At 51.6% G+C, this 19,141-nt stretch overlaps 2 protein-coding genes across 2 annotated transcripts in view; both read left to right on the top strand.

The window, feature by feature from the left end:
- LOC107076307 (integrin alpha-M-like) overlaps positions 1-13,130 on the top strand; it is a gene marked incomplete at its 3' end in the record, with an annotated part of 45,795 nt that extends 32,665 nt beyond the window's left edge. Inside the window, exons 17-24 of the mRNA XM_069188225.1 lie at positions 402-550; positions 1,839-1,964; positions 2,053-2,126; positions 2,293-2,434; positions 3,118-3,228; positions 8,294-8,376; positions 9,352-9,438; positions 13,022-13,130. Of these exons, the coding sequence (XP_069044326.1) occupies positions 402-550; positions 1,839-1,964; positions 2,053-2,126; positions 2,293-2,434; positions 3,118-3,228; positions 8,294-8,376; positions 9,352-9,438; positions 13,022-13,130 (881 nt within the window). The remainder of the gene's footprint in view (positions 1-401; positions 551-1,838; positions 1,965-2,052; positions 2,127-2,292; positions 2,435-3,117; positions 3,229-8,293; positions 8,377-9,351; positions 9,439-13,021) is intronic.
- The window catches only part of LOC138238273 (cytosolic sulfotransferase 3-like), a 271,472-nt gene that overhangs the window by 132,932 nt on the left and 119,399 nt on the right, over positions 1-19,141 (top strand). The window lies entirely within an intron of this gene.

Raw genomic sequence — 19,141 nt, 5'->3', positions numbered from 1 at the left:
CCCCCTGCTGGGCTCCAGTGGGCTGGGAGCTGGGAGAGAGCGCCCCCTGCTGGGCTCCAGTGGGCTGGGAGCTGGGTGAGAGCGCTCCCTGCTGGGCTCCAGCGGGCTGCCAGGTGTGAGTTGCTCACCAGTCACCTTTCCCTGTTGTATCAGTATCATTTGTGTGATACTACAAACAGGAAAAGTGACTGGTGGCCATCTTGATCAACACGATACAATTACTCCACTCGGGGGAAACACTGCAGGGATTTTAGAGAAACAAAAAAAGGGTTAAGTATCATTCACACTTCATTCATATCACATACTCACTCTCAAACATACCAGAAGGGTGGAGTATTTCATACTGGTGGGTGTTTGCATTCTGAGTTTGAGTGGTTTATATAGACATGTGCTTCCTACAGACATCCAGTCCACCATCAGCTACAACCTCACCCTGGATAAGACACGCACACGTTTCCGGGCGTACTTCACCCCCAAGAACCGCATGGCCAACAGTTCATTCACTGCCCGCCTGCGGACTAATTGCCAGGATCACACCTTTTATGTTCCTGTAAGTGTCTCCTTAGATACGTTGTCTCTTAAGTCTAAATAAATCATAATTAATCTGTGAGAGGAGTGTCTCTGAGCTCTGGGGTTGGTATTAGGGTCTGTATCGATCTCTCTGTGTGAGGAGTGTCTCTGGGGTCTGTATTAGGGTCTGTGTTCATCTCTCTGTGTGAGGAGTGTCTCTGGGGTCTGTATTAGGGTCTGTGTTCATCTCTCTGTGTGAGGAGTGTCTCTGGGGTCTGTATTAGGGTCTGTGTTCATCTCTCTGTGTGAGGAGTGTCTCTGGGGTCTGTATTAGGGTCTGTATTCATCTCTCTGTGTGAGGAGTGTCTCTGGGGTCTGTATTAGGGTCTGTATTCATCTCTCTGTGTGAGGAGTGTCTCTGGGGTCTGTATTAGGGTCTGTATCGATCTCTCTGTGTGAGGAGTGTCTCTGGGGTCTGTATTAGGGTCTGTATTCATCTCTCTGTGTGAGGAGTGTCTCTGGGGTCTGTATTAGGGTCTGTGTTCATCTCTCTGTGTGAGGAGTGTCTCTGGGGTCTGTATTAGGGTCTGTGTTCATCTCTCTGTGTGGGAGTGTCTCTGGGGTCTGTATTAGGGTCTGTGTTCATCTCTCTGTGTGAGGAGTGTCTCTGGGGTCTGTATTAGGGTCTGTATTCATCTCTCTGTGTGAGGAGTGTCTCTGGGGTCTGTATTAGGGTCTGTGTTCATCTCTCTGTGTGAGGAGTGTCTCTGGGGTCTGTATTAGGGTCTGTGTTCATCTCTCTGTGTGAGGAGTGTCTCTGGGGACTGTATTAGGGTCTGTGTTCATCTCTCTGTGTGAGGAGTGTCTCTGGGGTCTGTATTAGGGTCTGTGTTCATCTCTCTGTGTGAGGAGTGTCTCTGGGGTCTGTATTAGGGTCTGTGTTCATCTCTCTGTGTGAGGAGTGTCTCTGGGGTCTGTATTAGGGTCTGTGTTCATCTCTCTGTGTGAGGAGTGTCTCTGGGGACTGTATTAGGGTCTGTGTTCATCTCTCTGTGTGAGGAGTGTCTCTGGGGACTGTATTAGGGTCTGTGTTCATCTCTCTGTGTGAGGAGTGTCTCTGGGGTCTGTATTAGGGTCTGTGTTCATCTCTCTGTGTGAGGAGTGTCTCTAGGGTCTGTATTAGGGTCTGTATTGATCTCTCTGTGTGAGGAGTGTCTCTGGGCTCTGTGTTAGGGTCTGTATTGATCTCATTGTGTATAGATAGTCTGAGAACACAGCAGTGTTGAATCAGTTTTGTTTTATTAATCCCTCTCCCTCTCTCTCTCTAGGAGTGCACTGAAGACTCATTGATCTCCCTGTCCAATGAGCTGGAGTTTTCTGTGACAGGTCTCCCCTCTGCTTCCAAGCTCAAGCCCATCCTGGAATTTGGCACTCAGCCTACCAGGTTCTTCCAGGTAAGCTGTCCCCTCCCTCCTCTTCCTGCGCGCTGTCTCTGAGCTGCATGCGACTTGAGACTGTTGACTCCCTCTTCTTCGTTCACAGCTGCCATTCGACAGACAGTGCGGGACCGATAACAAGTGTGTGGATGACCTCCGGGTTGACTTCAATTTCTCGGGGTACGAAGTGCACCCTGCTGCTGGCTGACTCTGAAATCAAAGTCACATTTCATCCGTTTCAAAAATGTAGAGGTCCACACGGGGACACTGAGAAACCTCTATAAACCAGGTGCGTACTGCATGTCCAGACACCTGTCATTGATGTCGTTTATTTTCTGTCTCTCAGGGTGCCAGAGCTGCAGGTGGGGATCTCTCCTGTCCTCAACCTGACTGTCGCCGTAGAGAACAGAGGAGAGGACTCCTACAACAGCCGGGTCATTTTCACCTACCCCTCGGTGCTGTCCTACCGCCGAAACACCCTGCTGCAGGTACTCCCACTCTACTACACTGTTACTACACTCCTACAGGCACCACTGAAACACCCTGCTGCAGGTCCTCCCACTCTACTACACTGTTACTACACTCCTACAGGCAACACTGAAACACCCTGCTGCAGGTCCTCCCACTCTACTACACTGTTACTACACTCCTACAGGCACCACTGAAACACCCTGCTGCAGGTCCTCCCACTCTACTACACTGTTACTACACTCCTACAGGCACCACTGAAACACCCTGCTGCAGGTCCTCCCACTCTACTACACTGTTACTACACTCCTACAGGCACCACTGAAACACCCTGCTGCAGGTACTCCCACTCTACTACACTGTTACTACACTCCTACAGGCACCACTGAAACACCCTGCTGCAGGTACTCCCACTCTACTACACTGTTACTACACTCCTACAGGCACCACTGAAACACCCTGCTGCAGGTACTCCCACTCTACTACACTGTTACTACACTCCTACAGGCACCACTGAAACACCCTGCTGCAGGTTCTCCCACTCTACTACACTGTTACTACACTCTGACACACCCTGCTTGCACACCCTAGTGCAGATATGACTGCAGTAACGTGCTGCTGGACCCTTAGTAGACCAGTGCTCTAGTGTTACTCGCAGTCCGTGCCCCAGCGCTCTGTTGACTGACCTGCGGTGGGCTCCCAGTTTGACAGGAGGGCCACGGTCCAGTGTGAGGGGACGGCCGGCGAGGAGACCTCCAAACTGAGGAACATCACCTGCCTCATCAGCAAGCCCATCCTGAAGGGGGGCTCCAGGGTGAGTCAGTCCTGCCCTGCCTGCCCCGCTGCCGGTCCGACGGTCCAGCTGCAGGACAGCAGCAGTGGACAGAGACAGGACACTGAGACACAGACCAGTGACAGCACAGGGCAGCACAGTGTCAGCGAGACACAGACCAGTGACAGGGCAGCACAGTGTCAGCGAGACACAGACCACTGACAGGGCAGCACAGTGTCAGCGAGACACAGGCCACTGACAGCACAGTGTCAGTGAGACACAGATCACTGACAGGACAGCACAGTGTCAGTGAGACACAGACCACTGACAGGACAGCACAGTGTCAGTGTGACACAGACCACTGACAGGACAACACAGTGTCAGTGAGACACAGACCAGTGACAGGACAGCACAGTGTCAGTGAGACACAGACCACTGACAGGACAGCACAGTGTCAGTGAGACACAGGCCACTGACAGCACAGTGTCAGTGAGACACAGATCACTGACAGGACAGCACAGTGTCAGTGAGACACAGACCACTGACAGGACAGCACAGTGTCAGTGTGACACAGACCACTGACAGGACAACACAGTGTCAGTGAGACACAGACCAGTGACAGGACAGCACAGTGTCAGCGAGACACAGACCAGTGACAGGGCAGCACAGTGTCAGCGAGACACAGACCACTGACAGGACAGCACAGTGTCAGTGAGACACAGACCACTGACAGGACAGCACAGTGTCAGTGAGACACAGACCACTGACAGGACAACACAGTGTCAGTGAGACACAGACCAGTGACAGGACAGCACAGTGTCAGTGAGACACAGACCAGTGACAGGGCAGCACAGTGTCAGTGTGACACAGACCAGTGACAGGGCAGCACAGTGTCAGTGTGACACAGACCAGTGACAGGGCAGCACAGTGTCAGTGTGACACAGACCAGTGACAGGGCAGCACAGTGTCAGTGAGACACAGACCAGTGACAGGGCAGCACAGTGTCAGTGTGACACAGACCACTGACAGGGCAGCACAGTGTCAGTGAGACACAGACCACTGACAGGACAGCACAGTGTCAGTGTGACACAGACCAGTGACAGGACAGCACAGTGTCAGTGTGACACAGGCCATTGACAGGACAGCACAGTGTCAGTGGGACACAGACCACTGACAGGACAGCACAGTGTCAGTGTGACACAGGCCATTGACAGGACAGCACAGTGTCAGTGTGACACAGACCAGTGACAGGGCAGCACAGTGTCAGTGAGACACAGACCAGTGACAGGACAGCACAGTGTCAGTGTGACGCAGACCACTGACAGGACAGCACAGTGTCAGTGTGACACAGGCCATTGACAGGACAGCACAGTGTCAGTGGGACACAGACCACTGACAGGACAGCACAGTGTCAGTGAGACACAGACCAGTGACAGCACAGTGTCAGTGAGACACAGACCACTGACAGGACAGCACAGTGTCAGTGAGACACAGACCAGTGACAGGACAGCACAGTGTCAGTGAGACACAGACCAGTGACAGGGCAGCACAGTGTCAGTGTGACACAGACCAGTGACAGGACAGCACAGTGTCAGTGTGACACAGACCAGTGACAGGACAGCACAGTGTCAGTGTGACACAGACCACTGACAGCACAGTGTCAGTGTGACACAGACCAGTGACAGGGCAGCACAGTGTCAGTGTGACACAGACCAGTGACAGGGCAGCACAGTGTCAGTGTGACACAGACCAGTGACAGCACAGTGTCAGTGTGACACAGACCAGTGACAGGGCAGCACAGTGTCAGTGAGACACAGACCAGTGACAGGACAGCACAGTGTCAGTGTGACACAGACCAGTGACAGGACAGCACAGTGTCAGTGTGACACAGGCCATTGACAGGACAGCACAGTGTCAGTGAGACACAGACCACTGACAGGACAGCACAGTGTCAGTGAGACACAGACCAGTGACAGGACAGCACAGTGTCAGTGAGACACAGACCACTGACAGGACAGCACAGTGTCAGTGAGACACAGACCAGTGACAGGACAGCACAGAGTCAGTGAGACACAGACCACTGACAGGACAGCACAGTGTCAGTGAGACACAGGCCACTGACAGCACAGTGTCAGTGAGACACATCACTGACAGGACAGCACAGTGTCAGTGAGACACAGACCAGTGACAGGGCAGCACAGTGTCAGTGAGACACAGACCAGTGACAGGACAGCACAGTGTCAGTGTGACACAGGCCATTGACAGGACAGCACAGTGTCAGTGAGACACATCACTGACAGGACAGCACAGTGTCAGTGAGACACAGGCCACTGACAGCACAGCACAGTGTCAGTGAGACACAGACCAGTGACAGGGCAGCACAGTGTCAGTGAGACACAGACCAGTGACAGGACAGCACAGTGTCAGTGAGACACAGACCAGTGACAGGACAGCACAGTGTCAGTGTGACACAGGCCATTGACAGGACAGCACAGTGTCAGTGAGACACATCACTGACAGGACAGCACAGTGTCAGTGAGACACAGGCCACTGACAGCACAGTGTCAGTGAGACACAGACCAGTGACAGGACAGCACAGTGTCAGTGAGACACAGACCACTGACAGGACAGCACAGTGTCAGTGAGACACAGGCCACTGACAGCACAGTGTCAGTGAGACACAGACCACTGACAGGACAGCACAGTGTCAGTGAGACACAGACCAGTGACAGGACAGCACAGTGTCAGTGAGACACATCACTGACAGGACAGCACAGTGTCAGTGAGACACAGGCCACTGACAGCACAGTGTCAGTGAGACACAGACCAGTGACAGGACAGCACAGTGTCAGTGAGACACAGGCCACTGACAGCACAGTGTCAGTGAGACACAGACCAGTGACAGGACAGCACAGTGTCAGTGAGACACAGACCAGTGACAGGACAGCACAGTGTCAGTGAGACACAGACCACTGACAGGACAGCACAGTGTCAGTGAGACACAGGCCACTGACAGCACAGTGTCAGTGAGACACAGATCACTGACAGGACAGCACAGTGTCAGTGAGACACAGACCACTGACAGGACAGCACAGTGTCAGTGAGACACAGACCACTGACAGGACAGCACAGTGTCAGTGTGACACAGACCAGTGACAGGACAGCACAGTGTCAGTGTGACACAGGCCATTGACAGGACAGCACAGTGTCAGTGGGACACAGACCACTGACAGGACAGCACAGTGTCAGTGTGACACAGGCCATTGACAGGACAGCACAGTGTCAGTGTGACACAGACCAGTGACAGGGCAGCACAGTGTCAGTGAGACACAGACCAGTGACAGGACAGCACAGTGTCAGTGTGACACAGACCACTGACAGGACAGCACAGTGTCAGTGTGACACAGGCCATTGACAGGACAGCACAGTGTCAGTGGGACACAGACCACTGACAGGACAGCACAGTGTCAGTGAGACACAGACCAGTAACAGCACAGTGTCAGTGAGACACAGACCACTGACAGGACAGCACAGTGTCAGTGAGACACAGACCAGTGACAGGACAGCACAGTGTCAGTGAGACACAGACCAGTGACAGGGCAGCACAGTGTCAGTGTGACACAGACCAGTGACAGGACAGCACAGTGTCAGTGTGACACAGACCAGTGACAGGACAGCACAGTGTCAGTGTGACACAGGCCATTGACAGGACAGCACAGTGTCAGTGAGACACAGACCACTGACAGGACAGCACAGTGTCAGTGAGACACAGACCAGTGACAGGACAGTACAGTGTCAGTGAGACACAGACCACTGACAGGACAGCACAGTGTCAGTGAGACACAGACCAGTGACAGGACAGCACAGTGTCAGTGAGACACAGACCACTGACAGGACAGCACAGTGTCAGTGAGACACAGGCCACTGACAGCACAGTGTCAGTGAGACACAGACCAGTGACAGGGCAGCACAGTGTCAGTGAGACACAGACCAGTGACAGGACAGCACAGTGTCAGTGTGACACAGGCCATTGACAGGACAGCACAGTGTCAGTGAGACACATCACTGACAGGACAGCACAGTGTCAGTGAGACACAGGCCACTGACAGCACAGCACAGTGTCAGTGAGACACAGACCAGTGACAGGGCAGCACAGTGTCAGTGAGACACAGACCAGTGACAGGACAGCACAGTGTCAGTGAGACACAGACCAGTGACAGGACAGCACAGTGTCAGTGTGACACAGGCCATTGACAGGACAGCACAGTGTCAGTGAGACACATCACTGACAGGACAGCACAGTGTCAGTGAGACACAGGCCACTGACAGCACAGTGTCAGTGAGACACAGACCAGTGACAGGACAGCACAGTGTCAGTGAGACACAGACCACTGACAGGACAGCACAGTGTCAGTGAGACACAGACCACTGACAGCACAGTGTCAGTGAGACACAGACCACTGACAGGACAGCACAGTGTCAGTGAGACACAGACCAGTGACAGGACAGCACAGTGTCAGTGAGACACATCACTGACAGGACAGCACAGTGTCAGTGAGACACAGGCCACTGACAGCACAGTGTCAGTGAGACACAGACCAGTGACAGGACAGCACAGTGTCAGTGAGACACAGGCCACTGACAGCACAGTGTCAGTGAGACACAGACCAGTGACAGGACAGCACAGTGTCAGTGAGACACAGACCAGTGACAGGACAGCACAGTGTCAGTGAGACACAGACCACTGACAGGACAGCACAGTGTCAGTGAGACACAGGCCACTGACAGCACAGTGTCAGTGAGACACAGACCACTGACAGGACAGCACAGTGTCAGTGAGACACAGGCCACTGACAGCACAGTGTCAGTGAGACACAGATCACTGACAGGACAGCACAGTGTCAGTGAGACACAGACCACTGACAGGACAGCACAGTGTCAGTGAGACACAGACCACTGACAGGACAGCACAGTGTCAGTGTGACACAGACCAGTGACAGGGCAGCACAGTGTCAGTGTGACACAGACCACTGACAGGACAGCACAGTGTATGTATTTGTTATCTATTTCTATATCACTTAACCAGAGTTCTGTCACTGGACTACAGGTTGTGTTTTTGGCCACTTTTGATGTGGACAGCAGTAGCCAGCAGTGGTCCTCAGAGGTCACCATCTCTGCTAATGCCACCAGGTACTCTTCTGCTACTCACAGTTTACTCACACTCTACTCTGCACACTACACAATCTGCTAGGTGCTCACACTGTACTCTGTACTAACTAATACCGCACTCTGCTAGTTACTCACACTCTACCCTAGACTTACTAACACCACACTCTGCTAGTTACTCACACCCTACTCTAGACTTACTAACACCACACTCTGCTAGTTACTCACACTCTACCCTAGACTTACTAACACCACACTCTGCTAGGTACTCACACTCTACCCTAGACTTACTAACACCACACTCTGCTAGGTACTCACACTCTACCCTAGACTTACTAACACCACACTCTGCTAGGTACTCACACTCTACCCTAGACTTACTAACACCACACTCTGCTAGGTACTCACACTCTACCCTAGACTTACTAACACCACACTCTGCTAGGTACTCACACCCTACTTTTATCTTACTAACACCACACTCTGCTAGGTACTCACACCCTACTTTTATCTTACTAATACCACACTCTGCTAGGTACTCACACCCTACTTTTATCTTACTAACACCACACTCTGCTAGGTGCTCACACTGTACTCTGTACTAACTAACACCACACTCTGCTAGTTACTCACACTCTACCCTAGACTTACTAACACCACACTCTGCTAGTTACTCACACTCTACCCTAGACTTACTAACACCACACTCTGCTAGTTACTCACACTCTACCCTAGACTTACTAACACCACACTCTGCTAGTTACTCACACTCTACCCTAGACTTACTAACCTCACACTTTTCTAGTTACTCACACAGTACTTTATATTTACTGACAGTGCGCTCCTGTCCGACACAGTTAACAGTCGACTCACAATTCACAGTGTATTCCAACGGCTCACACTGTACTCACACTCTTTATACACACGGGCCAGCTCACAACTCACAGTTTACTCACACGTCTCTCCCTCTCTCCCTCTCTCCGCCCTGTTTCTCCCCAGTTCCAACGAGGAGCACGCAACCACACAGAGCTTCGTCAACAGGACCCTCCCAGTCAAACTGGGCATCAACGTGCTGGTGAAGAATGAGTGAGTCTGTCTGTGCCGGACCCCCGGAGCACCAGGGGCCCATCCCAGATTTCCCCGAGTCCAGTCTGGAGCTGGGATTGTGTAGGGAGGGACACACACACAGTTATACAGTTCTACAGACACACACACACAGTTATACAGACACACACACACAGTTATACAGCTATACAGACACACACACAGTTATACAGCTATACAGTCAGACACAGTTATACACACACAGTTATACAGTTATACAGACACACACACAGTTATACAGTCAGACACAGTTATACAGACATATAGTTATACAGCTATACAGTCACACACACATAATTACACAGTTATACAATCATACAGATACACACAGTTCTACAGTCACACACTTATAATTACACAGTTATACAGTTATACAGTCACACACAGTTCTACAGTTATACAGACATATAGTTATACAGACACATACAGTTTTACAGTATATAGACACACAATTACACAGGTATATAGACAGTTATTCTGTTACAGTTATATAGACACACAATTACACAGCTATATAGACACATACAATTACACAGCTATATAGACACATACAATTACACAGTTATAAAGACATACAGTTATACAGGTCTACAGTTATAAAGACATACAGTTATGTAGACAGATACAATTACACAGTTATACAGACACATACAGTTATACACACACATACAGTTCAGTAGTTATACACACACATACAGTTCTCCAGGCGCAATGACAGACACAGACCCAGAGTCAGACAGGTACTGTAGAGAGACACATGCAGGCAGAGAGATGGGGTCAGACAGACAGACAGACAGACACACACTGCACACCCTTGATTCCCTGCTCCTCTGACCTGTCCTTTCTCCACAGGCTGGAGGAGTCAGACCAGGTACTCCGAGACACAGACAGTCAGACAGGCACTTGGACAGAGAGACAGAGACAGACACTGAGAGACAGACAGAGAGTCAGAGAGTCAGAGACAGACACTGAGAGACAGACAGAGAGTCAGAGAGTCAGAGACAGACACTGAGAGACAGACAGAGAGTCAGAGAGTCAGAGACAGACAGAGAGTCAGAGAGTCAGAGACAGACACTGAGAGACAGACAGAGAGTCAGAGAGTCAGAGACACACAGAGAGTCAGAGAGTCAGAGGCAGACACTGAGAGACAGACAGAGAGTCAGAGAGTCAGAGACAGACACTGAGAGACAGACAGTCAGAGACACACAGAGAGTCAGAGAGTCAGAGGCAGACACTGAGAGACACACAGAGAGTCAGAGAGTCAGAGGGAGACAGAGAGTCAGAGAGTCAGAGGCAGACACTGAGAGACACACAGAGAGTCAGAGACAGACAGAGAGTCAGAGAGTCAGAGACACACAGAGAGTCAGAGTCAGAGGCAGACACTGAGAGACACACAGAGTCAGAGACAGACAGAGAGTCAGAGAGTCAGAGAGTCAGAGAGTCAGAGAGTCAGAGACACACAGAGAGTCAGAGACACACAGAGAGTCAGAGAGTCAGAGGCAGACACTGAGAGACACACAGAGAGTCAGAGACAGACAGAGAGTCAGAGAGTCAGAGAGTCAGAGACACACAGAGAGTCAGAGAGTCAGAGGCAAACACTGAGAGACACACAGAGTCAGAGACACACAGAGAGTCAGAGACACACAGAGAGTCAGAGACACACAGAGAGTCAGAGAGTCAGAGACACACAGAGAGTCAGAGAGTCAGAGGCAGACACTGAGAGACACACAGAGAGTCAGAGACAGACAGAGAGTCAGAGAGTCAGAGACACACAGAGAGTCAGAGACACTCAGAGAGTCAGAGAGTCAGAGAGTCAGTGCAGTGAAAATTGGAAACAAAAGGACTAAATTCTTCACCCAAGGCCGCGGGGTGAGACAGGGCTGCAGCCTGAGCCCAACACTGTTCAATATCTATATCAATGAATTAGCAGGAATGTTGGAGCAGTCTGCAGCTCCTGGTCTCACACTACACGACACAGAAATCAAGTTCCTGCTCTACGCAGATGACCTGGTCCTGCTGTCGCCCACAGAACAGGGGCTGCAGCAGAACCTGGCACTGCTGGAGCAGTACTGTCAGACCTGGGCACTGACAGTCAATCTGGACAAGACCAGAGTTATGGTTTTCCAGAAGAAAGCCAGACCTCAGGGAAACAGGTACAAATTCACACTGAACAACAACACATTGGAGCACACATCCAGCTACACATATCTCAGTCTCACCATCAGCTCTTCCGGGAGTTTTGACCTGGCAGTGAAGGCACTGAGGGAGAAGGCACTCAGGGCCTTCTACGCAATAAGAAGGAGGCTCTTCAACATCAACCCACCAACAAGAATCTGGCTCCAAATATTTGAAAGTGTAATCCAACCCATTGCCCTATACGGCAGTGAAGTTTGGGGTCCCCTCACAGACCAGGATTACACCCAATGGGACAAACACCCCACAGAAACTCTGCACATGGAGATCTGTAGAATCATCCTCCGTGTGCAGAGAAAAACTCCTAACAACGGGTGCAGGGCCGAATTAGGCCAGTACCCACTATTGATAAACATACAGAAAAGAATATTAAAGTATTGGCTACACCTAAAAAACAGTGACCAAAATTCCTACCACCACAAAGCCCTGCTGAGCCAAGAGCTGAGCCCAAAACAGAGCCCCCTGAGCCAGCTGGTCCTGAGGCTCACCGACCTGAGCCACACCAACACTAACCAGCCTCAGGACAGCACTGCTAGAGCACCACAACCCAGACTCAACCACATCACAGCACAGATCAAACAGCAATATCTCACACACTGGGACACACACACACAAACACAACATAAACTGGAATGCTACAGAACCTTAAACAGACAATACACACTAGCTGAATATTTGACCAAAATAAAAAATAACAAACAGAAACAGACCCTGACAAAGTACAGGCTCAGTGACCACAACCTGGCCATAGAAACTGGGCGACACAGGCAGACCTGGCTGCCCAGAGAGGACAGGCTCAGTGACCACAGCCTGGACACACACACTGGACACAGGCAGACCTGGCTGTCCAGAGAGGACAGGCTGTGCTCCCACTGCCAGCGGGGAGAAATAGAGACAGAGGTGCACTTCCTACTGCACTGTGACAGATACTCTGGGATTAGAGAAACATTCTTCCCCAAATTCAGAAATCTAATCCCAGAGTTCCCACACCTGCCAAAACCACAACAGGTCCCAATCCTACTGGGAGAGGGAGGAGGGAACTCAGTTGATCTGGCAGCCCAGTATGTGATCTCCTGTCACAGCCTGAGGAACAGTGAGTCCGTCTCCCAATAATGCTCCAGCCGCCTACAGTAGATGTCGATATTATATAATATGTCTTTGTTGTAAATGTCTGTAACATGTCTGTAGATTTTATTTTACTTCTATTTTTTGTTTTGTTCTATGTTAATTTTATTATTTTTATTTGCTTTGGCAACACTGATTGTACCCATCGGTCATGCTAATAAAGCACCTTGAATTGAATTGAATTGAATTGAGTCAGAGACACACGGACAGTCGGACACACAGACACTGACCTGTCGTTCCTCTGCAGGCTCGATGAATCAACCAGCTATGTGAACTTCTCGGCTGGACGCAATGACCTCAGGAGACCTGTCCACCATGTTGTGCAGGTACAAGCCACCACTGAGTGGTCAGCACCCCAACACACACCACATCTCAACACACACACCCAACACTCACCACACCCCCCCAACACACACACTCCACATACCAACAAACATACACACACCAACACACACCACATCTCAACACACACACCCAACACTCACCACACCCCCCCCAACACACACACTCCACATACCAACAAACATACACACACCAACACACACCACTTCTCAGAACACACCCCCAACACTCACCACACCCCTACAACACACACCCACTCACCACACCCCCCAACACACACACTCCACATACCAACAAACATACACACACCAACACACACCACTTCTCAGCACACACACCCCCAACACTCACCACACCCCCCAACACACACACTCCACATACCAACAAACACACACACCCCAACACACACCCACTCACCACACACCCCCAACACACACACTCCACATACCAACAAACACACACACCAACACACACCACTTCTCAACACACACCCCCAACACTCACCACACCCCCCAACACACACCCACTCACCACACCCCCCCAACACACACACTCCACATACCAACAAACACACACACACCAACACACACTCACCACACCCCCCCAACACACACACTCCACATACCAACAAACACACACACCAACACACACCACTTCTCAACACACGCCCCCAACACTCACCACACCCCCCAACACACACCCACTCACCACACCCCCCCAACACACACACTCCACATACCAACAAACACACACACACCAACACACACTCACCACACCCCCCCAACACACACACTCCACATACCAACAAACATACACACACCAACACACACCACTTCTCAACACACGCCCCCAACACTCACCACACCCCCCAACACACACCCACTCACCACACACCCCCAACACACACACTCCACATACCAACAAACACACACACCAACACACACCACTTCTCAACACACACACCCTCAACACTCACCACACCCCCCCAACACACACACTCCACATACCAACAAACACACACACCCCAACACACACCACATCTCAACACACACCCCCAACACTCACCACACCCCTACAACACACACACTCCACATACCAACAAACACACACACACCAACACACACTCACCACACCCCCCCAACACACACACTCCACATACCAACAAACACACACACCAACACACACCACTTCTCAACACACGCCCCCAACACTCACCACACCCCCCAACACACACCCACTCACCACACCCCCCCAACACACACACTCCACATACCAACAAACACACACACACCAACACACACTCACCACACCCCCCCAACACACACACTCCACATACCAACAAACACACACACCAACACACACCACTTCTCAACACACGCCCCCAACACTCACCACACCCCCCAACACACACCCACTCACCACACCCCCCCAACACACACACTCCACATACCAACAAACACACACACCAACACACACCACTTCTCAACACACACACCCTCAACACTCACCACACCCCCCCAACACACACACTCCACATACCAACAAACACACACACCCCCAACACTCACCACACCCCTACAACACACACCCACTCACCACACCCCCCCAACACACACACTCCACATACCAACAAACACACACACACCAACACACACCACTTCTCAACACACACACCCAACACTCACCACACCCCTACAACACACACTCCACATACCAACAAACACACACACCCCAACACACACCACATCTCAACACACACACTCCCAACACTCACCACACCCCCCCAACACACACACTCCACATACCAACAAACACACACACCCCAACACACACACACAGCACACCAACACACATCACACACTCACCACACCCCCAACACACACACTCCACATACCAACAAACATACACACCCCAACACACACACACAGCACACCAACACACATCACACACTCACCACACCCCCCAACACACACACTCCACATACCAACAAACACACACACCAACACACACCACTTCTCAACACACACACCCCCAACACTCACCACACCCCCCAACACACACACTCCACATACCAACAAACACACACACCCCAACACACACACACAGCACACACACCCCCAACACACACACTCCACATACCAACAAACACACACACCCCAACACACACACACAGCACACCAACACACATCACACACTCACCACACCCCCCAACACACACACTCCACATACCAACAAACACACACACCAACACACACCACTTCTCAACACACACACCCCCAACACTCACCACACCCCCCAACACACACACTCCACATACCAACAAACACACACACCCCAACACACACCACATCTCAACACACACCCCCAACACTCACCACACCCCTACAACACACACCCACTCACCACACACCCCCAACACACACACTCCACATACCAACAAACACACACACCCCAACACACACACAGCACACCAACACACATCACACACTCCCACACCCCCCAACACACACACTCCACATACCAACAAACATACACACACCAACACACACCACTTCTCAACACACACACCCCCAACACTCACCACACCCCCCCAACACACACCCACTCACCACACCCCCCCAACACACACACTCCACATACCAACAAACACACACACACCAACACACACCACATCTCAACACACACACCCCCAACACTCACCACACCCCCCAACACACACCCACTCACCACACCCCCCCAACACACACACTCCACATACCAACAAACACACACACACCAACACACACCACTTCTCAGCACACACACCCCCAACACTCACCACACCCCCCCAACACACACACTCCACATACCAACAAACACACACACCCCAACACACACACACAGCACACCAACACACATTCACACACTCACCACACCCCCCAACACACACACTCCACAAACCAACAAACACACACACCCCAACACACACACACAGCACACCAACACACATCACACACTCACCACACCCCCAACACACACACTCCACATACCAACAAACATACACACACCAACACACACCACTTCTCAACACACACACCCCCAACACACACCACACCCCTACAACACACACCCACTCACCACACCCCCCCAACACACACACTCCACATACCAACAAACACACACCCCCAACACACACCACATCTCAACACACACACTCCCAACACTCACCACACCCCCCCAACACACACACTCCACATACCAACAAACACACACACCCCAACACACACACACAGCACACCAACACACATCACACACTCACCACACCCCCCAACACACACACTCCACATACCAACAAACACACACACCAACACACACCACTTCTCAACACACACACCCCCAACACTCACCACACCCCCCAACACACACACTCCACATACCAACAAACACACACACACCAACACACACCACTTCTCAGCACACACACCCCCAACACTCACCACACCCCCCAACACACACACTCCACATACCAACAAACACACACACACCAACACACACCACTTCTCAGCACACACACCCCCAACACTCACCACACCCCCCCAACACACACACTCCACATACCAACAAACACACACACCCCAACACACACACACAGCACACACACACCCAACACACACACTCCACATACCAACAAACACACACACCCCAACACACACACACAGCACACCAACACACATCACACACTCACCACACCCCCAACACACACACTCCACATACCAACAAACATACACACACCAACACACACCACCTTCTCAACACACACACCCCCAACACACACCACACCCCTACAACACACACCCACTCACCACACCCCCCCAACACACACACTCCACATACCAACAAACACACACACCCCAACACACACCACATCTCAACACACACACTCCCAACACTCACCACACCCCCCCAACACACACACTCCACATACCAACAAACACACACACCCCAACACACACACACAGCACACCAACACACATCACACACTCACCACACCCCCCAACACACACACTCCACATACCAACAAACACACACACCAACACACACCACTTCTCAACACACACACCCCCAACACTCACCACACCCCCCAACACACACACTCCACATACCAACAAACACACACACACAACACACACCACTTCTCAGCACACACACCCCAACACTCACCACACCCCCCAACACACACACTCCACATACCAACAAACACACACACCCCAACACACACACACAGCACACACACACCCAACACACACACTCCACATACCACAAACACACACACCCCAACACACACACACAGCACACCAACACACATCACACACTCACCACACCCCCCAACACACACACTCCACATACCAACAAACACACACACCAACACACACCACTTCTCAACACACACATCCAACACACACCACTTCTCAGCACACACACCCCCAACACTCACCACACCCCCCCAACACACACACTCCACATACCAACAAACACACACACCCCAACACACACACAGCACACACACCCCCAACACACACACTCCACATACCAACAAACACACACACCCCAACACACACACACAGCACACCAACACACATCACACACTCACCACACCCCCCAACACACACACTCCACATACCAACAAACACACACACCAACACACACCACATCTCAACACACACCCCCAACACTCACCACACCCCTACAACACACACCCACTCACCACACACCCCCAACACACACACTCCACATACCAACAAACACACACACACACAGCACACCAACACACATCACACACTCACCACACCCCCCAACACACACACTCCACATACCAACAAACATACACACACCAACACACACCACTTCTCAACACACACACCCCCAACACTCACCACACCCCCCCAACACACACCCACTCACCACACACCCCCCCAACACACACACTCCACATACCAACAAACACACACACACCAACACACACCACTTCTCAGCACACACACCCCCAACACTCACCACACCCCCCCAACACACACACTCCACATACAACAAACACACACACCCCAACACACACACACAGCACACCAACACACATCACACACTCACCACACCCCCCCAACACACACACTCCACATACCAACAAACACACACACCCCAACACACACACACAGCACACCAACACATATCACACACTCACCACACCCCCAACACACACACTCCACATACCAACAAACATACACACACCAACACACACCACTTCTCAACACACACACCCCCAACACTCACCACACCCCCCCAACACACACACTCCACATACCAACAAACATACACACACCAACACACACCACTTCTCAACACACACACCCCCAACACTCACCACACCCCCCCAACACACACACTCCACATACCAACAAACACACACACCCCAACACACACCCACTCACCACACACCCCCAACACACACACTCACATACCAACAAACACACACACCCCAACACACACCCACTCACCACACACCCCCAACACACACACTCCACATACCAACAAACACACACACCCCCAACACTCACCACACCCCCCAACACACACCCACTCACCACACCCCCCCAACACACACACTCCACATACCAACAAACACACACACCAACACACACCACTTCTCAACACACACACCCTCAACACTCACCACACCCCCCAACACACACACTCCACATACCAACAAACACACACACACCAACACACACACACAGCACACCAACACACATCACACACTCACCACACCCCCAACACACACACTCCACATACCAACAAACATACACACCAACACACACCACTTCTCAACACACACACCCCCAACACTCACCACACCCCCCAACACACACCCACTCACCACACACCCCCAACACACACACTCCACATACCAACAAACACACACACCAACACACACCACTTCTCAGCACACACACCCCCAACACTCACCACACCCCCCAACACACACCCACTCACC

This window comes from Lepisosteus oculatus, chromosome 4, assembly GCF_040954835.1.
Source record: "Lepisosteus oculatus isolate fLepOcu1 chromosome 4, fLepOcu1.hap2, whole genome shotgun sequence".
Lineage (NCBI taxonomy): Eukaryota > Metazoa > Chordata > Actinopteri > Semionotiformes > Lepisosteidae > Lepisosteus > Lepisosteus oculatus.
This window is presented reverse-complemented; position numbering and strand designations above follow the sequence as displayed.